General features: G+C 42.3%; 1 protein-coding gene across 3 annotated transcripts in view; it reads right to left on the bottom strand.

Moving 5' to 3' along the window:
- Positions 1-219: 219 nt before the first annotated feature.
- PLEKHA3 (pleckstrin homology domain containing A3) overlaps positions 220-23,609 on the bottom strand; it is a 47,087-nt gene continuing 23,697 nt past the window's right edge. The window contains exon 8 of one of the 3 annotated variants that reach the window (XM_069733217.1): positions 220-1,337. In XM_069733217.1, the coding sequence (XP_069589318.1) occupies positions 1,219-1,337 (119 nt within the window). In that variant the 3' untranslated portion in view covers positions 220-1,218. Of the gene's footprint in view, positions 1,338-21,283; positions 21,626-22,470; positions 22,634-23,609 lie in introns of those variants that run through there. The other 2 variants (XM_069733216.1, XM_069733218.1) reach the window with 2 other exon arrangements.

The following is a 23,609-nucleotide window of genomic DNA, read 5'->3' as shown; positions in this document are numbered from 1 at the left end:
GCAAATGATGAAAAATTTTGAAGCAAAAGCTTCAAAAACGTGTTTATTCCACATCAGTTAAGGTTGTCTAATGGATGTTCTGCAATCTTTCATGCACATGGGCACACAAATCATCAAGATCCACTGCTTTGCAATTTCCTACCAAAAACGTCCCAGATGTGCTCCATGGGAGGCCATGGTGGCACACTTATAATAAGAAAAATCCGGCACTCAAAGAATCATGAAAAAATGATTTGTTTATTAAATGATCCAACTTTAAGTCATATATAACGTTTCGGCCTTTATGGCCTTCATCAGACTAGAATACAAAAGAGACAAAAAAAGAAGAACATAATACAGAATAATTCATTACAAGCCAATATAAATCATAATCATTTTACAAATATATCTGTCATTCCTCAGATCTGCTGGATCTTACATTGTGAATACAAAGTCAAGAATTCCTCCTACGTTTACAGAAAAAATTGATTTATCCATATAGTTCATATCGTTCAAAATAAAAAAATAAAAAAAGAAAAAATCTTTTTCAACAGAAAAAATCTTAGGTATCCATCGTATGGCTCATAAAACACGAGTCCATAATACATTTTCCAGACCAAAAAATATATATAAATAAAAAATTAATGTACAGGCAAAAATTACCATACACTATAATCTATCATGATAATCCCAATATAAAAATAGGGCCATATATAAACAACTATATAAGGTATGATGTCCGTACCTCATAACCATAACTAATAAGTCCCATATAATAGAGCCTCCTAACCAGGGTAAACAAGGAAGGGAACCATGGATTTACAAGAAGAAAGAAAATAAAAAATGTGAACGCTTACCAGTGGATGCAGACACTAGTGAAATCACTGGTATAGCATAAAGGACCCCAATAGGAGTTCTAGAACCAGAAATAGAGATTTAGAAATTTAAATATAGACACATTACGTCACATAAGGAATCCAACATGTGCGCACCCCACAGTCTCTTATAGTAAAAATACTGAGCAGGCTTACCGGATCAAAGAATGAAAAATCCCCGTGTGGCTGACCGCGAGGAGCGGAGTGTGTAATGTCCGATACCCAGCTGTTCTCAGATCGGCGCTAAAATAGCCCTCAACCCGGAAGTGACACGTCAGGAGGCGACTGGCACGCAAATGGAACGCAAGGAAGAAAGGCGGCGCAACCGGAAGTGCGTCACCACGGTGTCAGAAGTTAGTGCTCATCAACGGAAGCAGTGAATCTCATAGTAAAGAGCGAAACTCCTCCTCCACATAGAATCCGACAGCGCTGGAACGTACAAATCGTGTAAGTATGGTGTAAAATACAGAATCAATTCATCGCCTATGGAAACAGAAAATGAAAAATAGAAAATTAATGAACTTAAAGAAGGATAGAAGGCAAAACTCAATAGCACAATTACGCTTTTTAGTGTTGGAGCAAATTTCTTTAAATAGAAGAGGAGGTAATTTAAAGAAAAAATTATTACATAGAGAAGCTTACTGGATCCATTTTTTGCAAAGTTTGGAACCCAAGGGTCTAAATAGGGACTATAATCTTGCGGGTCTCTTTTAAATATGTGACAGTTGTGAACATCCCGACTGGAGACTTATGCTAGGAGATATCATTCTGATAATATGTTCTGTGAATGTATATATTTATGTACTTATGTTGATACTCCCAATTAGTGATATACAATAGTCTTAGGTGGAATTTATTTTTTCCTTTGGAGTTCTTTTTTCTTTTTTATACCGATAGTCTCATATAGTTTTGCCTTCTATCCTTCTTTAAGTTCATTAATTTTCTATTTTTCATTTTCTGTTTCCATAGGCGATGAATTGATTCTGTATTTTACACCATACTTACACGATTTGTACGTTCCAGCGCTGTCGGATTCTATGTGGAGGAGGAGTTTCGCTCTTTACTATGAGATTCACTGCTTCCGTTGATGAGCACTAACTTCTGACACCGTGGTGACGCACTTCCGGTTGCGCCGCCTTTCTTCCTTGCGTTCCATTTGCGTGCCAGTCGCCTCCTGACGTGTCACTTCCGGGTTGAGGGCTATTTTAGCGCCGATCTGAGAACAGCTGGGTATCGGACATTACACACGCCGCTCCTCGCGGTCAGCCACACGGGGATTTTTCATTCTTTGATCCGGTAAGCCTGCTCAGTATTTTTACTATAAGAGACTGTGGGGTGCGCACATGTTGGATTCCTTATGTGACGTAATGTGTCTATATTTAAATTTCTAAATCTCTGTTTCTGGTTCTAGAACTCCTATTGGGGTCCTTTATGCTATACCAGTGATTTCACTAGTGTCTGCATCCACTGGTAAGCGTTCACATTTTTTATTTTCTTTCTTCTTGTAAATCCATGGTTCCCTTCCTTGTTTACCCTGGTTAGGAGGCTCTATTATATGGGACTTATTAGTTATGGTTATGAGGTACGGACATCATACCTTATATAGTTGTTTATATATGGCCCTATTTTTATATTGGGATTATCATGATAGATTATAGTGTATGGTAATTTTTGCCTGTACATTAATTTTTTATTTATACATATTTTTTGGTCTGGAAAATGTATTATGGACTCGTGTTTTATGAGCCATACGATGGATACCTAAGATTGTTTCTGTTGAAAAAGATTTTTTCTTTTTTTATTTTTTTATTTTGAACGATATGAACTATATGGATAAATCAATTTTTTCTGTAAACGTAGGAGGAATTCTTGACTTTGTATTCACAATGTAAGATCCAGCAGATCTGAGGAATGACAGATATATTTGTAAAATGATTATGATTTATATTGGCTTGTAATGAATTATTCTGTATTATGTTCTTCTTTTTTTGTCTCTTTTGTATTCTAGTCTGATGAAGGCCATAAAGGCCGAAACGTTATATATGACTTAAAGTTGGATCATTTAATAAACAAATCATTTTTTCATGATTCTTTGAGTGCCGGATTTTTCTTATTATATTGAAATAGGGGTTGGCATCCCTTCTCTGAGCACCTAATTTAAAGAGGAGTGACGTGATACAAAACTTAAAGATATGGTGGCACACTTAGGCCACATCAGTTGCTCACAGTTGCACGAGCAACATGCATTTTGGTGTTGAAAACAGCTACTGGGACACATTGGAGAAATGGGTGTATCATGCTACCATACATTATGCAGCCACATCCCTATAATCCCGAGCAGGACCAGTGTGGTGCGCTCTCATGAAGGCATCTTCATGGAGTTTCCCTTGGTATCTCTGGTATTAAATCAGATAGGGTGGAAAGTCAGCAACCTGTCTTATCATATTCAGACAGGTTTCTGTTGATGTAAGTTGACAGCACCCATTTTAATTGTAAAGTGATTACCTACCTTGGCAAAAGGAGTTTGGTTTGCTAATTACAGGTATTTTAGGAATGTAGGTTCTTTTCTACATTTCTTTCTTTCTATTACTCGACAATCTATTTAACCTTCTTCAGGCTGCATAATTTTACATTAACAGGCTGCAGAGGTATATATACCTCCACTGTCATATTTGGCCAATATATTCTGGACCAAAACTGCAGAGATGTCACGAATTTCAGCCCTCTACGGCTTTTCGAAAAGTTATTGCAATCTTAAAAAACGGAATAGTTATAATTGTACCTAGTCAGCCGGACGAAGGTTAAGAGCCCAAGTCCATCATAACAATACTCATTAATGCATGTTGGTGGCTCTCAGTTCTGGATCACAGATCAAGGGGAAACTTCTAAAATGTCCACATCCTTACAGAACATAATTTGGATTATCCTGGGAGTCTTTTATATGTAGAAAACTAAGGAAACACCAATAACATCTGTCAGGCACAAGGATATAATCAGACAACTCCAGAGATCCTGTTAATGTATAGCACTGTTGCCGAACCATGAGAACTGCAGGCTGTAGAGTTGTAGTGTCGCAAGATCCAAAAAGCCTCAAGTTGAAGTACACCGATGTATGACATATTGCAAGGAGCCACTAAAGACTTGCACATAGATCACGGTTAGATAGGTTAACCAAAGAAGTGAGCCAGAGCATAAGTTGGTATACGTGCAATGTGTAAGAGCACCTTCACACTGTGGCCATTTCACAGACAAAACCCAACAAAAATGCTAATTTCTTTGGTTTTGCTGTAGTTTCTCGTCTGGGTCCTACTCTGCTCCCATCTACAGTGGCTTGCAAAAAAAAATTATTTTTTTTTGAGGGTTTGTAACAGTTCTTGTAAAGAACATACAGTGGGGCAAAAAAGTATTTAGTCAGTCAGCAATAGTGCAAGTTCCACCACTTAAAAAGATGAGAGGCGCCTGTAATTTACATCATAGGTAGACCTCAACTATGGGAGACAAACTGAGAAAAAAAAATCCAGAAAATCACATTGTCTGTTTTTTTAACATTTTATTTGCATATTATGGTGGAAAATAAGTATTTGGTCAGAAACAAAATTTCATCTCAATACTTTGTAATATATCCTTTGTTGGCAATGACAGAGGTCAAACGTTTTCTGTAAGTCTTCACAAGGTTGCCACACACTGTTGTTGGTATGTTGGCCCATTCCTCCATGCAGATCTCCTCTACAGCAGTGATGTTTTTGGCTTTTCGCTTGGCAACACGGACTTTCAACTCCCTCCAAAGGTTTTCTATAGGGTTGAGATCTGGAGACTGGCTAGGCCACTCCAGGACCTTGAAATGCTTCTTACGAAGCCACTCCTTCGTTGCCCTGGCGGTGTGCTTTGGATCATTGTCATGTTGAAAGACCCAGCCACGTTTCATCTTCAATGCCCTTGCTGATGGAAGGAGGTTTGCACTCAAAATCTCACGATACATGGCCCCATTCATTCTTTCATGTACCCGGATCAGTCGTCCTGGCCCCTTTGCAGAGAAACAGCCCCAAAGCATGATGTTTCCACCACCATGCTTTACAGTAGGTATGGTGTTTGATGGATGCAACTCAGTATTCTTTTTCCTCCAAACACGACAAGTTGTGTTTCTACCAAACAGTTCCAGTTTGGTTTCATCAGACCATAGGACATTCTCCCAAAACTCCTCTGGATCATCCAAATGCTCTCTAGCAAACTTCAGACGGGCCCGGACATGTACTGGCTTAAGCAGTGGGACACGTCTGGCACTGCAGGATCTGAGTCCATGGTGGCGTAGTGTGTTACTTATGGTAGGCCTTGTTACATTGCTCCCAGCTCTCTGCAGTTCATTCACTAGGTCCACCCGCGTGGTTCTGGGATTTTTGCTCACCGTTCTTGTGATCATTCTGACCCCATGGGGTGGGATTTTGCGTGGAGCCCCAGATCGAGGGAGATTATCAGTGGTCTTGTATGTCTTCCATTTTCTAATTATTGCTCCCACTGTTGATTTCTTCACTCCAAGCTGGTTGGCTATTGCAGATTCAGTCTTCCCAGCCTGGTGCAGGGCTACAATTTTGTTTCTGGTGTCCTTTGACAGCTCTTTGGTCTTCACCATAGTGGAGTTTGGAGTCAGACTGTTTGAGGGTGTGCACAGGTGCCTTTTTATACTGATAACAAGTTTAAACAGGTGCCATTACTACAGGTAATGAGTGGAGGAAAGAGGAGACTCTTAAAGAAGAAGTTACAGGTCTGTGAGAGCCAGAAATCTTGATCGTTTGTTTCTGACCAAATACTTATTTTCCACCATAATATGCAAATAAAATGTTAAAAAAACAGACAATGTGATTTTCTGGATTTTTTTTCCCTCAGTTTGTCTCCCATAGTTGAGGTCTACCTATGATGTAAATTACGGACGCCTCTCATCTTTTTAAGTGGTGGAACTTGCACTATTGCTGACTGACTACATACTTTTTTGCCCCACTGTACCTACAACGGTGAACATTTGGTTTTCTTTTGACAGTGAAGCAAACAACAAATACCTCAAAATTACTGAAAACTTCAGTGTTCAAAACTATTCACCCCTCTAAAGTCAGTATTATGTAGAGCCTACGTTTGCATCAATTACATCTGCGAGTCACTTTGGATAAGTCTGTGAGTTTTCCACATCTTGCCACAAGGATTTTTGCTCATTCCTCAAGACAAAACTACTCCAGAGTCTTTAAAGTTAGATGGTTTCCTCTGCTGAACAGCAATCTGCAAGTCTGAGCAGAGTCTCAATTGGATTAAGGTCTGGGCTTTGATTAGGCCACTCCAGAACATTTACACGTTTCCCCTTAAACCACTTGAGTGTTGCTTTAGCAGTATGCTTTGGGTCACTGTCTTGTTGGAAAGTGAACCTCCAACCCAGTATCAAATCACTAACCGACAAACAGGTTTTGGTCAAGCATACCCCTGTATTTTGAACCATCCAGCTTCCTCTCTACTCAAGACCATTTTCCCTGCCCCTGCTGACAAAAAAAAACAAAAACATTCCCACAGCATGATGTTGCCACTATGTTTCACTGCGGGGATGGTGCTCTTGGGGTCATAAGTGGTGTTGGTTTGGTGCCAGACATAGCGTTTACACTTTGGTGGCCAAAAGGTTCCATTTTAGTCTCATCTAACCACAGCACCTTACTCCATACATTTAAGGGCGTCTCCCACGTCTTTTGGCAAACTCAAAACAAGCCTTACAATTTTTGTGTGTAAGTAAAGGCTTTTTTCTGCCCATTCTTCCATAAAGGTCACCTTTATTGAGTGAACGGCTTATTGTGGTTGTATGGACAGATATTGTGGTACCATGTTCTTTCCGTTTGACGATAATAGATTTAATGGTGCTCGGGGGGGGGGGGAGGAATTATCAGAAATTAGGATTTTTTTTTTTTTTTTTAAATAACCCAACCCTGACTTGTACTTCTGAGCAACTTTGTCCCTGACTTGTTTGGAGATCTCCTTGGTCTTCATGGTGTTGTTTGGTTAGCGGTGCTCCTTGTTTAATGGTGTTGCAGCCTCTGTGGCCTTTAAGAAAAAGTAAAGTGTATATACTGACAGACATCATGTGACACTTAGATTGCACACAGGGGGACGTTCGGTCACTAAGCTTGTGTCTTATGAAGGTAATTTGTTTGCGCCAGAAATTTTTATTCATCGCAAAAGGGTTGAATACCTATGCACACGACATTTTTTGTTATTTGATCCCATAAATTAAATGTATGCCTATATTTTTCTCACTTTACCAACTTAGACTATTTAGCACTGAGGCATCACACACTAATCAGATTACAAAAATATTGAAACAAAGGCAGTAATGTAACAAAATAGGTAAAAAGCCAAATGAGTGAATACTTTCACAAGCCACTGTATATCATTGTGAGGTTGGCTGACACAAGGTGAGGTTCTAAAATCAGATACCGGATGGAACCGTCCTGGTTGGGTACACCTTGTCATGGCATGATGGCTTTTATGCTTTTTTGATCAAAATAGTGTTAAGTACCCGGTGTTATTTCCATGTAATATTACAATTTACCTACTACAGGGTATATGCTCATTTTGTTAGATTAATGGAACAGAATAACACGAAACAAACATTTTGCCATTTATTTGGTTTATTATGTAAACTGCATCATAAAATAAAAAACAACAAAATATCACACTTTCCAATGGCTCAGATTTACAAGGTTTATAAAATATTACAATTCGTAAAACAATCAAATGTGTTTTTTTTTTATATCTCCAAATACAATAGATTTACTTTTTGGCATCTTCATTGACAATTAAATAAATTCACAAAAAAAACAAACAGAATAATAGAATTGCATCATTAGCAGTAGGACAATGGTAATAAGTGACTGCCATACGTCCAAGCAAACACCTTGGCTCCATCCTATAGGTCACTACAATCCCTGGCAATAGAAAAATACACTTACATACCTCATGACTTGTCAAGAGATAATTGAACTAATTTGCAGGAAATAAATGTGAATTTTATTTTACCGGTTTCTCGAGTAAAGTTAGAAGTCTTTTTTCTCCCACCAATCTACTGAACAGTACCTAGAAAATAATATATATGTATGTATGTATGTATGTATGTATGTATGTATGTATGTATGTATGTATGTATGTATGTATGTATGCATGTATATATGCATGTGCATGTATATATGCATGTGCATGTATATATGCATGTATATATATGCATGTATATATGCATGCATATACACACATATATATATACACATATATATATATACACATATATATACACATATATATATACACATATATATATATATATATATATATATATATATATATATATATATATATATATATATATATATATATATATATATATATATATATATATACATACATATATACATATATACATATATACATATACACACACACATACATCCATACACTAGTATAAGCAGAGATTTTAAGCCCTTTTTTTTTAGGCTAAAAGTGCGCCTCTCGGCTTATACTCGAGTCATTGTCTCAGGGGATCAGCGGGGGAGCGGCAGCTGTCACATCATACCACCTGCTCCTGGCATGGTCCCTGCTTCTCAGATGGTCTCTGACGCCCGCAGCTCTTCCTGTGTTCAGCGGTCACGTGGTACCGCTCATTAGAGTAATGAATATGTACACGACTCCATTCCCATAGGCGTGGAGCGCATATTCATTACTCTGAGTGGTACCATGTGACCGCTGAACACACAAAGAGCTGCGGGTGCCAGAGACCATCAGAAAAGCAGGGACTGCGTCAGGATGGGGTCAGTATGACGAGGGAGGGTGAGCCATGCGATATTCACCTGTCCTCGTTCCACCGCCGGGCTCTGTCTTCTGCGTCCTCTGGCTGTGACATTCAGGTCAGAGGGCACGATGACATTGTTAGTGCGTGCGATGGAACGGGGACAGATGAATAACGCAAGTGCAGGGGGGCTGAGCCTGCGGCAACTCTGGCACTTGACCCCCACAGTGCACCGGTGTCCACGTCTGCTCAGGACATCGGCACCTCTCCCCCAGCGACGAGAGGTGAGTATGTCATTTTTTTTAAATCACAGCATCAGATGGGGCATAATATTCTACAGAGCATCTTATGGGGCCATCATGAACCTTTTATGCACCATTACATGGGACATCTTATGGAGTCCATCATGAACTTTATGGAGCATTATGTGGGGCGTATTTTGTATGGAGCATCTTATGGGGCCCATCATGAACTTTATGGAGCTTTATATGGGGCTCCTGATTCAATATGGATATTCAAAAACACTTGACCTACTGAGGTCTCAATTAATTTTACTTTTATTGGTATCTATTTTTATTTTTGAAATTTACCAGTAGCTGCTGCATTTCCCACCCTAGGCTTATACTTGAGCCAGTAAGTTTTCCCAGTTTTTTGTGGCAAAATTAGGGGTCTCTGCTTATACTCAAGTCGGGTCGGCTTATACTCGAGAAAAAACACGGTGTATTTTTTTTCCTAAATATCTCTCTATGTATATAGTTTTGTTTTTTTTAAGACACAAAACAGAGCTTCTAATTGTGTTTCTTTAGAAAACGACACTCCACCACCACTATGTAGTGGATGCATTGGAAATAGTTTTCATCTTAAAGTGCTGTACATCCTTAAAGGGATAATTTTACTGCTGAGACTACTGACCAAGGCTTTATAACTCCTAGTACAACACTTAGGCTATGTGCACACGTTCAGGATTTCTCGCAGAAAATTCCTGAGAAAAACAGGACATTTTCTGCAAGAAATCCGCAAAAAATCTGCATGCGGTTTTGCCGCTTTTTTTTCCGGACATTTCCCAATGCATTTTGTAGTGGTAAATCCGCAAAAAAAAACCCGCAAAATTAATGAACATGCTGCGGTGCTGTGCACAAAACATGCGGAATTCATTCTAAATGATGGGATGCTTATTATATGCGGGTTTTTTTGCGTTTTTATCGGGAAAAACAGCGAAAAAACCTCAACGTGTGCACACAGCCGTAAAATTATAAAAACAAGAAATGACGAAGCTCACCAAGCCAGCCGATCATCCACATAGCTGGGGAAAATCTGTAGCCGGAGGGTGCCTGAATCAGCTGGTGAAGCACAGCAGCAATAGGAACAGACGAAGGACAATCGTCACTTCCATTCGGTAAAATAATATGTTGATCTTTATGAATCGACTGAAAAACAGACAAGTGAAGGGGAGATTATAAAACCCAACACATTTCTGGCACACTCAGCGCCCTTATTCGTAGCATATCAATTGAATGCTAGAAGTCTTTGTTTTAAACTTTTAGGAACCAATCACCTTCAGACATGTTTGTTAGGCAATCCCTGCATGTGTCAAAAAGCCACAAGACATGCAGCCGCGGGGACTCGAACATATTTTTCGAGCACACCGAAGACACTATTGGCACCCGAGCATGGGTGGATATAACACCTAATCCCAGCACTTTCGCTTATCACTAATTACATCAGCTTTTAATTTTACCCAAGTAGAGTCAGTTGTGGGACTCTGGAATAAACCGGGGGAAAGAATATTCCCCAGTGATCGCCATCCTTTTGCCACGCGCCTGTAACCACAGTATTTTAAAATAATATGTTTAATTTACTGAACTGTGCGCAGTCAGTATGGAGTGGGAAAAGATCTCCTGGATCAGACAGGTTCCTCATTGGTTAATATGTGCCACATTCGTGGTTGAAGGCGATTGGTTCGATAGGTTTAAGTCTTTCTAGGATTCAATTGATAGGCTATGATTAAGGGCGCTGAATGCGACAGAAATGCATCACTTTTTTCATCTCCCCTTCACTTATGTTGATTTTTTATTAATCCATTGAAAAACAGATTTTTCCAGATGGAAGTGTCTTGCCTTCAAAATGATACGTCATGTCGTAATCTTTACCAGCGCAGAGAAATCAACCTTAAAAGTCACATGCAAATATTAGAATGGCGCAGGAGGCGTCAATGTATAGACACCCCCCCCCCCCCCCCAATGCACGCTCAGGCTAATTTGAATGATTCTATCAGTATTGGCATACTGGATTACTATAAAACAGGAATCTTTTTTATTGTTTTACTAGTCTCAGCAGTCAAATAAGATTCCCTTTAGAAAAAAAAAAAAACAGTACCTTTAGAAAAGTCAACTGAAAAATAATCATTCAGAGCAAATACCGGAAAAGGTCTGTGAATGTTCATGGTTGATGAAGACGAGCTTAAAGTGCTTTTCTGGGATTCATGAAAAAGTGACTAATAGAAGAACATGAGAAATTGAAAAAAAAATAAAATAAAATAATATATATATATATAAAAAAAAAAAAATCTTCTATGTTCCAGTGGTCCCCACTGGTCTCTGCTTCCTTTGGCCAGTAATCACCTCTGAGGCCACTGATTGTCTTGTGATCACCACTGGATAAATCCAGAGACCAGCGTGGACCACCGAGGTGCCTTTTATGGAGCCGATCAGGTGAATATCTCTATGCTCTTGGCAACTTAGGCATTAGTAAAGGAATTTTCTTGATTTTATGACCATTTTTTGCAGCTACAGTTCCAAGTCACCCATGACACAACTATGCATAACATTCAGTAATTAGACAGTGCAGATTTCGAGTCTTAGGAACTACTACAGATGTACAGTCACGTGCTACAGAATTTTAATTGTACGGCTGTACATCTTTGAATATCCATTCACAACCAAGATAAATCATCTACTTCTGTCTAAAAATATAGTGGCCCACCTCATTAGCCCATGTGGCTTATATTGCCTCTTTTTCCCTCCTACACACAGATTTTTCCACATTATGGCAGTCACGTAATCAATCAAATCAATGAAAGCCTCAGCTTTTTTTTTGTTTTTATAAATCTGAATTACACATTTGTCTTTTTTTTAATAATTTCATTGCTTACAAAAAAAAATTTAGTTGAGGCAGTTCAATAACTTTTTTAGCAGACGACAACAAACTTATTCAAGATAGTTCACAAAAATTGGTTACAGTGCGTGTTGTAGTAATGAAGGTTCATATTCCCGAAATAAAAAGTAAAAAAAAAAAAAAAAGTGTAGACGGATTTCACGGCTTGCGAGATGGCAGTGCACGGGTTCTCGGGTAGACTCATCGGTCACTTGTGTATGGGATGGGCAGCAGTCACAGAAGTGAAAAAACAAAGACGGCGGAATTTTTCAGTTTGCGCTAGTATTTTGTCGTAGAATTGTCACAAATTACTGAACATGCCATATCTGCGCTACAAATTTGTAACTTTTATTGAAGGCCTGGCAAGAAATGTTGTTTCGATAAGACTTTTCTGCCTGTAGGAAAGGAAGCGGAAAATTTAATGGAAGTCGTTCAGCTGTTAAGCTTGGAATGTTTCACTCCATTGTACGGTGGTCTAATACTGGGTCAGATTTAATAGCGCTTCTCCTTTAACCTTTTGGGTCAGAGAAAGTTCCGGACGTATCTTAAACTCATGACGACTTCAAGAATCCAACATTCACAGTCTGGATTCAGAGTTACAATGCCGTGCGAAAGTATTCGGCCCCCTGGAACCTTTCAACCTTTTCCCACATACAATGCTTCAAACAAAGATACCAAATGTAAATTTTCAGTGAAGAATCAACAACAAGTGGAACACAATTGTGAAGTTGAACGAAATTTATTGGTTATTTTAAATTCAAAAACTGAAAAACGGGGCGTGCAATATTATTCAGCCCTTTTACTTTCAGTGCAGCAAACTCACTCCAGAAGTTCATTGTGGATCTCTGAATGATCCAATGTTGTCCTAAATGCCTAATGATGATAAATATAATCCACCTGTGTGTAATCAAGTCTCCGTATAAATGCCCCTGCTCTGTGATAGTCTCAGGGTTCTGTTTGAAGCACAGAGAGCATCATGAAGACCAAGGAACACAACAGGCAGGTCCGTGATACTGTTGTGGAGAAGTTTAAAGCAGGATTTGGAGACAAAATGATTTCCAAAACTTTAAACATCACAAGGAGCACTGTGCAAGCGATCATATTGAAATGGAAGGAGTATCATACCACTACAAATCTACAAAAACCCGGCCGTCCCTCTAAACTTTCATCTCAAACAAGGAGAAGACTGATCAGTGATGCAGCCAAGAGGCCTATGATCACTCTGGATGAACTGCAGAGACCTACAGCTGAGGTGGGATAGTGACCACAGGACAACAATCAGTCGTACACTGCACAAATCTGGCCTTTATGAAAGAGTGGCAAGAAGATATCCATAAAAAGTAATTTAAAGTTTGCAACAAGCCACCTGGGAGACACACCAAACATGTGGAAGAAGGTGCTCTGGTCAGATGAAACCAAAATCGAACTTTTTGGCAACAATGCCAAATGATATGTTTGGTGTAAAGGTAACACAGCTCATCACCCTGAACACACCATCCCCACTGTCAAACATGGTGGTGGTAGCATCATGGTTTGGGCCTGCTTTTCTTCAGCAGGGACAGGGAAGATGGTTAAAGGGCCTCTGTCACCCCCTCCAGCCGTTATAAACTAAAAGAACCACCTTGTGCAGCAGTAATGCTGCATTTTAACAAGGTGGCTCTTTTAGTTTTTGGTACCAAAATAAAGCGTTTTATAAATTTGCCAAAATACCTTTCTTTAGACCTGGAGGCAGGTCTTAACCCCCCTGCTGGAAACGCCAAACTGCCGTCACTCATATCTTCTGGGGCGCCACCCCCTGCACGCTGTTTTGCTATGAAATCCGGCGCCTGTGCTGTTCTCTTTTGCCTGGGGCAGGCGCAGTGAGCACTGGCCGTCTGACCTCACCTGCTGTGTTGCAGTACTGCCTCCGGGGGAGGCTGTTTGTTTTGAACACTGTATGCCTCCAGGAACGCCGAATGGATCCATCGAGCAATTGTGGACTTAGAGGCGGGGAGCCCCTTCTGACGACCTTCCGAGACGACAAACAGAGGGTTGGACTGACAAAAAGGAGCAGTTCTGGCAAGGTAGACTCGGATAGCCCTGACTACATCCAAATTGTGGATAGATTTCTCCAAAGGATGAACTGGGGAAGGGCACAAAGAAGGAAGGACGATGTCTTCATTGATGTGAAAAGCCAAAACCACCTTTGGCAAAAAAGAAACGGACAGGCCGAAAGACAACTTTGTCCTGATGAAGAAACAGAAAGGGAGAACGACAGGACAACGCCGCCAACTCGGAAACTCTCCTGATCGAGGTGATGGCAACCAAAAAAGCTACTTTCCAAAAATGAAGCGAAAAAGATGTCCCAAATCGGTTCAAAAGGCGTACACTGGAGGGCGCCGAGCACAAGGTTGAGGTCCCAAGGAGTGACCGGAGGATGGTAAGGAGGTGCAACATGAGCAACCCCCTGAAGGAAGGTTCTCACCTGGGGGAGAGAAGCAAGGTCTCTTTGAAAGAGTTGACAAGGCAGAAACCTGACCCTTTAACGTACTCAGGGAGAGGTTCGAATCTAGACCCGACTGAAAAAATCCAAGAAGCGAAGGAAGGTAAAAAAAACTATAGTGGAGAGACCGTTGACGTCCCACCATCGGAAAAAGGCCTTCCAACATCTATGGTAGATACGGGAAGATGCAGGTTTCCTAGCTCTTATCATGGTTTGCATGACACGTTGAGAAAATTCTGAGTCCTTAAGGATCGCGGCCTCAATGGCCATACCATTAAATTCAGAGACCGAGAACTTGGGTGGAAGAGGGGACCCTGCGATAGAAGATCCGGTGGTCTGGGAGCCAGGCCCTGCAGGGCCAATCTTGAGCTACTAAGAGGACGGGAACCCCCTCTGACTTTATCTTCTTTGTGACCCTTGGAAGGGAAGAGGCGGGAACAGGTAAGGCATCTGAAACTGGGCCCACGAGATCATGAGTGCGTTGCAGCCGACAGCCCTCGGATCTGGATACATACTGGAGAACCTTGTGGTTTGCTCGGGAGGCCATTAAGTCGATGTCCGGCATGCCCCACCTTTGGCAAATCTGGTCGAAGACAGCGGGGAGAAGAGCCCACTCGTCTGACATGAGCCCCTGACAGCTGAGAAAGTCGGCTTCCCAATTGTCCACCCCTGGGATGTGGACAGCTGATATGGAGGGAACATGGATCTCCACCCACCGCAGAATTTTTGCCACCTCCGTCATGATTAGCTTGCTGCGAGTCCCTCCCTGATGGTTTATGTAAGCCACAGCTGTGGCATTGTCCAACTGAATGCAGACTGGTTTTCCCAGGAGGAGGGGCTGCCAGCGGAGGAGGGCTAGAAAAATAGCCCTGATTTCCAAGAGATTGATCGGGAGACGTGCCTCTTGAGCCGTCCAGCGCCGATGGGCTGTGAGGTGGAGAAAGACCGCACCCCACCCCTGGAGACTGGCATCGGTGGTGATGACCTGCCAGCGGAGAGGGAGAAACTATCTCCCACGCAGAATGGAATTGGATAGCGTCCACCGAGTGAGAGACTGTCTCACATCGAGAGGGAGGCGAACTGGGCGGTCTAAGGAGAGTGGATTCCTGTCCCAAACTGACAGAAGGGCCAGTTGGAGAGGGCGAGAGTGGAACTGAGCATAAGGGACCGCTTCCATGGAAGTGACCATCTTGGCCAGAACCCTCATGCTGAGCCGTAGAGGTAGAGGGGTAGGACGCTTTAGGACTTTGATGCCCCTCCGAAGGGAGAGGAATTTCTCCCTTGGGAGGAAGACCTGAGCATGAATGGTGTCGAATTCCATGCCCAGGAATTCTAGACGCTGGGTCGGAATCAAGGTGGACTTTTGTTCGTTGATTATCCTACCGAGGCAGGTTAACGTGTCCAGAGTGATCTGGAGACTGCGACCGCAGTCGCGGCGAGACGGACCCTTTACGAGGAAATCGTCAAGACGGGATTACGAGAATCCCCTTCGACCGAAGGATGGACATGACCGCCGCCATTACCTTCGTAAAGACTCTGGGGGGCGAACACCAAGCCAAAAGGAAGAGCCGTGAATTGGAAATGTTGGTCCTGGATTGCGAAACGGAGGAACCTCTGATGCTGAACACAAATCGGAATGTGCAGATACGCATCCCGAATGTCCACAGAGCACAGAAATTCTCCCGGTTCCATGGAAGCGATCACCGAGCGCAAGGACTCCATCTTGAAGTGCCGAATCCGGAGGTGGCGGTTCAACCGTTTGAGGTCCAAAATCGGGCAAAGAGAGCCATCTTAATTCAGAACTACAAATAGATTTAAGTAAAAACCGCTGGTTGGAAGGTACTGGTACGATTACCCGAGGTGAGAAGGGAATCGACTGCCTGAAAAAGCCCTGGGACATGGGAGGGCTGTTTGGGTGGGCGGGAGAGGAAAAAAACATCTTTCTGGGGGCGACGAAAACTCTATTTTGTAACCGGATGTGACAATCTTCCTGACCCAGGTGTCGTCGACCACCGGTAACCAAGGCTCTGTGAACAAAAGAAGCCTGCCTCCCACCCTGGAAAGATTTCCAGGTGGGGGTGACCCATCATTTGGAAGAAAATCTGTGGTCGCGAGAACTGGAAGATTTGGAGGAGCGGCCTTTAGCTCTCCAGTGAGGGGTAGGCCTGAAAGAAGGCTTCCTTCGCTCCCTTTGAGTGGAAGACCGGTCAATCTGAGAGGCACCGCCTGAGGAGGCGAAGGAGACGAAAGGAATGGGGTCCCTTTCTATTGAAGGAACGCCTAGGCTTAGATTGCGGTAGAGAAGTGCTCTTACCGCCCGTGGCGTCTGAGATCATTTGGTCTAGCTGCCCTCCAAAGAGCCTGGATCCCTGGAAAGGCAAACCTGTGAGGGATTTTTTGAAAGTAGGATCTGCGTTCCACACCTTTAGCCAGAGGACACGGCGAATGGCGACAATATTGCTGTTTGCTCTTGCAGAGCAAGCAGCCGTATCCAGAGAAGCATTCAGAAGGTACTTTCCAGCCAGTGAAATCTGATCTGCTAAATCCGCTAGCTCCTGTGCGGAAGCTGAAGCTACAATACCTCTGCGTAGGGTTTTGGCCCAGGCCGACACCACTTTTGCCACTCAGGTAGTGGCGAAATTGGGGCAGAGAGGTACCAGAAGCGTCAAAAGCGGATTTGGTTAGAGCCTCAATTTTGTCTGTCCGTGGGGTCCTTTAGAGATGCCGTGTCAGGAATGGACAGCACTGTCTGGAGGATAATCTAGACAAAGGTGGATCTACCTTAGGAGATTCGGACCATTTGCTAACAAGGTCTGCAGCAAACTGGTATAAAATGTCTAAACGTTTCCTCCCTGGAAACCGTTTACCAGGGTGTTCCCAGTGTCTAGACGTAGTGATATCAAATTCCTTATTATTGGGAAAAACTCTAGAAGGACGCTTCATCCGTTTGAAAGAAAGAGTTGTCCTGAGAAGCTGCCTCTTCCTCCTTAAGCGTTTGAATAATGGCTGAGATAAGGCTGTCAATCATATCCTGCGTTGCGGAAGTCTGATCTGCATCTGAGTCAGAATCCGACAGAGGATACATCTGACCCGACGTCCGCCTGCGAAGAGGGGGAACGGGTAGAGAGCGGTATTCCGGCTGACGCAGTTGGATCCGGAGAAGTTGATGAAGAACTAGACGGAAACGCTTTCTGGTTCTTTTCTCAAGTCTGCCCCGTGAGGGTCTTGGACAGGTGCGAGCGAATCGCTGTGAGAAGCGTTCGTGGCACTGGTGGCAGTAGTCAGCAGTGGAATACGTTCTAGTACCTGAACCAGGGACTGAGACACTTTACAGAGTACGCGATGCACAGGAGGCAGCTGGCAGGGAAAGCAAAGGCTGCAAGCGTCTGCTCGTGCAGAGAACGCGCCAAACAGTGGGGCGTGGCTGCTGAAGCGAAACCAAGCGCTTGATAGGCCGGCAAGGAAAAGGGGGGTGTGGCCCGCCGGAGCGCGGCCAATACCAGAGCTGAGCTGCAAGCGAGGTGTGTCCAGAGCTCGGGATGAGACAGAAGAAGGGGCGCGGCCTCCCGGGGCAGAGACTTGCCGGAAAGGAATATGGTGGAAAAAGCGCGCTGCGAGGAAAGAGGCGCGAGATTGAAATAAAAGGGCGCCCGATGGCCCCCGAACCCCCTAGCCCGGTAACGTAGCACTCATGCAGCGGCAAGTGCTATTGGATAATAAGGTTAAGTGCCCCTGCATGGAGATTGTGATGATGGGGAGACAGGGGCTGCTGTTGATTGAAGATCTTCCAACCTGAAGACGAGGAATGCATCAGGATCCCTTGATGGCAGAAAGGGTCCTGGGAGATTTGGTCCTCCTTCCCGCGCTATATCAACCGGCGCAGAAGACTGCATCAATCCCTTTAGAGGGGGGAGGTCACCGCAGGTGACCACCGTCTTCCTCTCAGCCCACTCCGAGGAGAGGGATGAGGGGGGGGGGAAGGGGAACACAAGGGCTGGCCACCGAAAGTAAACATGAACACCCCAGGGTGACATGAAACAAAGTCCTGCCCAGCAGACACGAGAGGGTGCGATGTGGGTGATACCACACTGCTCTCTCGGTCACTTAATGCGGGGAATCAGGGTGAGAAGAACTGCACCCTGTAAACCCCAGAAGTGTATCTGAAACGAAAGGGAAAAAGATTAATAAACACACACTATCTGAAAGAAAAAGAAATGTAGATCTGGTGTTAGATCCAGGTCCGCCTCCTACAGACACTAAGCAAAAACGGAGTGGCCTGGTTCCTGTCGGAGGGTGTATACTGCCGGGGAGGAGTTATTTTTCTTTATTTGCATAGTGTCAGCCTCCTTGCGACAGCCGCATACATCCATGGTTACCGGTGTTCCCCAATGAAGCGAGAAAGAAATGTACATTTGGTATATTTCTGTTTGAAGCATGATATGTGGGAAAAGGTTGAAAAGTTCCAGGGGGCCGAATACTTTCGCAAGGCGCTGTATGCCCTCAAATACAAATGTCGAGGTAAGGTCAGTAGACCATTTGGTGGCTCGGAAATTGCAGTCCAGACTGTCAGATCTAACTTTCCACAGATCTAATGAACTGGACTGAGTTTTCTGTACAGTTCTGTGGTGACCCAAGTTCATTTCCCTAGAAAGGTGGAAGGTCCTTAAGTAACATCTATAGTAGGGTGTGTTACAGCCAAATGAAACCAGGGTACTGATGTACTAGTGTCTGCAGGGCGGGTAAACATGCTATATTATTAGCCAACAAAGGCACCAGCATCCCGGACCTCGTCAGTAGAGCTTAGGAGATGGCGTGAATGGTCAGCGTACTTTCAACGAACTTTGCATAAATCAATAGTAAAATTAAAAATAAGAAACTTTAGAAACCATCATTAAAGAGAAACGTAATCCTTTCTCCACCTTATGAGACACTTCGCAACCTGCCCTCTGAGCTCAACATCTGTGCTGAAATTCAGCTCAAATTCGTCTTGCTAGCTCTCTGTGGCATCAGGTTACACCAACTTTTCCTCCTGTTTTATGTAAAGGGGAGTGGAAGGACAAGTGAAGAACAGAGCGAAAAAACCTGGAAGACAGATCATGTTGAGCTTTCTAACAAGTCACATCCGTGATGGATTCACATCTACACAGCTCAGAACTGGTGAAGAGCAAGCGTGCTCGGATAAGATTCTTTAAGCTGTAGATTTAAAAACTGTATGCAATACAGATATTAAAAAAAAATTACATGGATGATTCACAGACATTTAAAAAAAAAATCCCAGTACACTGTAAACAAGGCCCTAATGGCGATGGCCTTACTACATATGGGAAAAACATGGCGATAGGTTCCCTTTAAGCATTTTTGTCAGAGTTTTCTGCAGCAAAAAGCACAGTGTTGGCGGGAAAAATGCTGCATAAAATACAGGGGGTTTAGAGTGCATTTTTACTAGTGTTTCCCCCATTTATTTGTGTGAAAAATGCTATGCGGAAAATTGACAAGTTGCAGATTTAAAAAAAAAAAAACAAAACGCTTTGATGTTTCAAATCTGGAAGGAAAAAATACGCAGATATCTAATTCAAGTTGCTACTACTGTAAAACTTAATTTTTCCTGGAACAAAAATGTGCTGAAAAATGCAGTGTGTGAACAAGCCTTAAAGAATGTAAGGGCATGTCCACACGGAGATTTGCTGCATGTATTAAATGTGGATTTTGCTGTTGATTTTCCCCTTTGCAAAGAGTGAAATCTGCTATGACTTCCGCTCAAAGACCTGACATACAACTTCTAGATGAGATTTGTGGAAATCTCCATAACTTTGCTGGTACGCTTTTACTCTGCCAACTATCCGCAAGGATAGCGGCAAAGAAAATCCATAGCTACCATACAACATACCTGTACAGCTATAGTTCAGAAAATCAATATCAAGTCTGGATCTCAAGCTGGGTAAAAAAAGTTATGGTGGAAATCTAAAAAAAAGAATTGGTAAATGATAAAGTCTCCACGTCCTAAAAGTCAATCTTTCACCTGCCCTTCGAGAAAGTTGGGACCAGTTTATTCTGTTCACAGGAAGACCCCAAAAATACTAAAAAAATAATTATTATTAATAACTTAAAGGTATTTTTTAGTATTTTTGGGGGTCTTCCTGTGAACTGTTTACTTGAATTTTACTCCATTAACTATTGATTTTTGCTGTGAGACCACTATTATACAACATCATAATCAGTAAACTCCAGGCCTATAAGAATTAAAGCTGAAGATCAGCAGCAAAGTAGTTTGTTTTTTTTATTTTACAAATTTCATAGTTTTTCACTTGATCTAGAAAACAATAAGCCATTGAAATAATGTAGTTTCATTGGTTTCAGGTTAAGATTCACAAAGCCACTGACACCAAGATTTCACGTTGTAAACTGCGTACATTAATAAATAAGCCTTAAACCTAATGAGGCTGGTGTACTTACGTTGAAAAAAAAATCCATATTAGAATGTCAGTATAATTCGAATATAATAATAATAATAATTATTATTATTATTATTATTATTATTATTATTATTATTATTATTATTATTATTATTATTATTATTATTATTATTATTATTATTATTATTATTATTATTATAAATATTATGTCCAGTTAAAGGCCTGTTTAGTAATGTATGCAGTTTCTCAGTGAACATCCTGCGATGGAGTCACTTTTTTTGGGGTGGGGCTGCATCCATCTGGGGCATAAATAATAAATAAAATTTGTCAGTGACTTTACCTGTATATCTTTTTCATTTGAGGGCAGTAACGGGGTATGAACCTGTGTGAATTGTGATCTTTCTGTATATATACCCCCCACCTCCACTTCTATAAATCGAATGGATCTTGTAAACTACTAAAGTCCTTATTAATTTGTTGCATGTTAAAAGGAAAAAAAAAAAACAAGAAAAATAATTGCATATTCTAGGTGTGTTATACAGTGGCTCGAACGAGAATTCACACTACTCAGACCGTGAAGGGTTAGTAGGAAAATACTTTTGCAAATAAAACTGTACAAAGATAAAACTCACTTCAAAGTTTGCTCTTACAGTATTATATAAAGTGCAGCGAAATCCATCCAAAGGGTCCAAACAAACGTTTCTATGCCGCGAGAGTCTGACACCAGCTGCCTTTGCATAGCAGGACGGATACAAAGTACATCAAACGCCTAAAGCTCCTCTTCTCAAGCTTCAGGAAGACACCGAGGCGGGAGAGTCGTCGGCATCGGAAGGATCCTTTGACTTCAGTTTGTCGTCTTCCGCGCCGCTTGCTGGAGGAAATCCACCATTCATTCCGACACGTGGGCAGTGTGCCGGCCCTGCGGTCATTTACACATTGGTTATGACAAGGAACCTTTCATACAATATTAAGAGATACTGTTTCCTGACACCTTCTGGATCGATTCCGCACAGCGGTCCAGGTCTCCGGTTGCAGTCATTCGACTAAACTTTCGTTAAAGGGTTGATCCGGCGACGCTCACTAGTGCATCGGAGGTGAGCAATGGCGATTACATTACAACTCCACGCACTCGTCGAGATGTGGGCATGTGCCCTTTTTTTTTTTTTTTTTTTTACAAAGTGGTTTTTTTTGCTTTTTTTTGCAGCGGGGCAAAGAACTTACCGGCAAGTAGCTGCCAACTGGAGCCTGTTCTGCTGTGTGAGGATGTGTTCCAGATCAGAGCAGTCACGGAGCATTCCTGCTGGCGATTCTTTTGCATGCGGTGAGGTCATGTTGACAGAGCAATGCCTTCTCTTCTGCTCTGCTATTAATGTGGCGTCACTGCCTATGTCATGCTGATTGACATCCGGCTCCCCGCTGCCTCAATAGAGGAGATCAGGAAAGAAAGAGCTGCTCTACTGACGTGAGGTCACATGAAGCCAGAGAATCGCCAGGACAGAGTTTGCAGGGCAGAACAGGCCAGAAGTTAGCAACTAGCTGCTGGTAACTTCTTGACCCCATTGCAAAAAAAATAAAAAATCCCAGATAACTACTTCAAAAGGATCAGAACATGTGCACGCCACTTGCCAAATCGGTGGCCGTCTCAGCAGGTGTATAAAGTTGTAATGCCATCGGCACTGCTCATTTCCAATGCAAAAGGGAGCGGAGCCAGATAACCCCTTTAACTCCCATGGAATCAAAGATTATTCATGGCCATGAGATGACCAGATGGGGCAGGACTTGTTACTAATCACAGCTCAGGTACATATCACTATAGTTCTTGCTTCTGCCTGTACTTACTCTGACCATGATAGATTTGATGTGCAAGTAGTAAAGAATACAATTAGTTGACAGCAAGCAGAGGTCTGGAAAACCACAAGCAACCGATCTGGAACAAATATCGGAATATCAATCATATTTGCTGAGGCTGTAATACACCGACAAATCCGAACTACGAAATGGGTCACAGAAACTTCTACCTACATAACAATCTGCAGTCACCTTCCAGAGCGGCGCCGCTCCCCTGCACTCAGTGTTGTGTCCCCTGCCGGACTACCAGCATCAACATCCAGTGCAGTGTGTCACGGGGCCATCGATCAGATTGCCACCTTTAAATCTCGTCCAAACAGGGAGAAGAATCTCCATTTGAATGAAAAATGAAGATTACGGATGTCTCATGATGCCCCCCTACTGCTATCCTGAGACCAGACGAGAATGAGAAATCTACAGTACGGAGAAGTGGAGGAGGAGCAGGGCCCGTCTGCGGGGTGAGTATATGGGTGTTTAACTTGTGATTAGAGGGGCTGTTTAAAGTAAAGGGAAACATTTTTTTTTTCTTTATCTAAATTCTTGTGAATTTAGTATTATACTTCATTACCTATTTGCTCCTGTCCTTTAAAAACGCCATGCTGCTGTGCTGTTTCAATGCCGAGTTTATGCCCTTTTAGAAGCGGCTTTCAACTGCTCCTCAGTAAAGATTGATACAATGTACTCAAGAAGTCCATATACGGGAAACCTTCCCCTTTTTAAGTATGAGGGTAAGAAGCAAACAGCCTCGGACAGGAAAAGTACTATATAAAGGATTTATAGTGTACAGATTATTGCTGAGCAGCAGTTGAAAGTAGTTTCTAAAGGAGCTGAACTGAGCATTTAAACACTGCAATATGGCATTTAGGAGAGAAGAAAGACATATACCTCTTCAGATTCGGCTCTAGTATCTGTTTGAGGAAATCGTAACACTTGGAGTTATCTGTATAGGAATCTGCAGCAAGTGATCTTCAGACACAGACATTTTAGCAAAAAAAAAAAAAAAAATTGCTACATGAAATGTGTAGATTTTCATATAAAAATGCACCTGGTCATCC

Source organism: Ranitomeya imitator, chromosome 7 (assembly GCF_032444005.1).
Source record: "Ranitomeya imitator isolate aRanImi1 chromosome 7, aRanImi1.pri, whole genome shotgun sequence".
NCBI lineage: Eukaryota > Metazoa > Chordata > Amphibia > Anura > Dendrobatidae > Ranitomeya > Ranitomeya imitator.
Note: the sequence above shows the minus strand (reverse complement) of the source record. Positions and strands in the feature narration are given on the sequence as shown.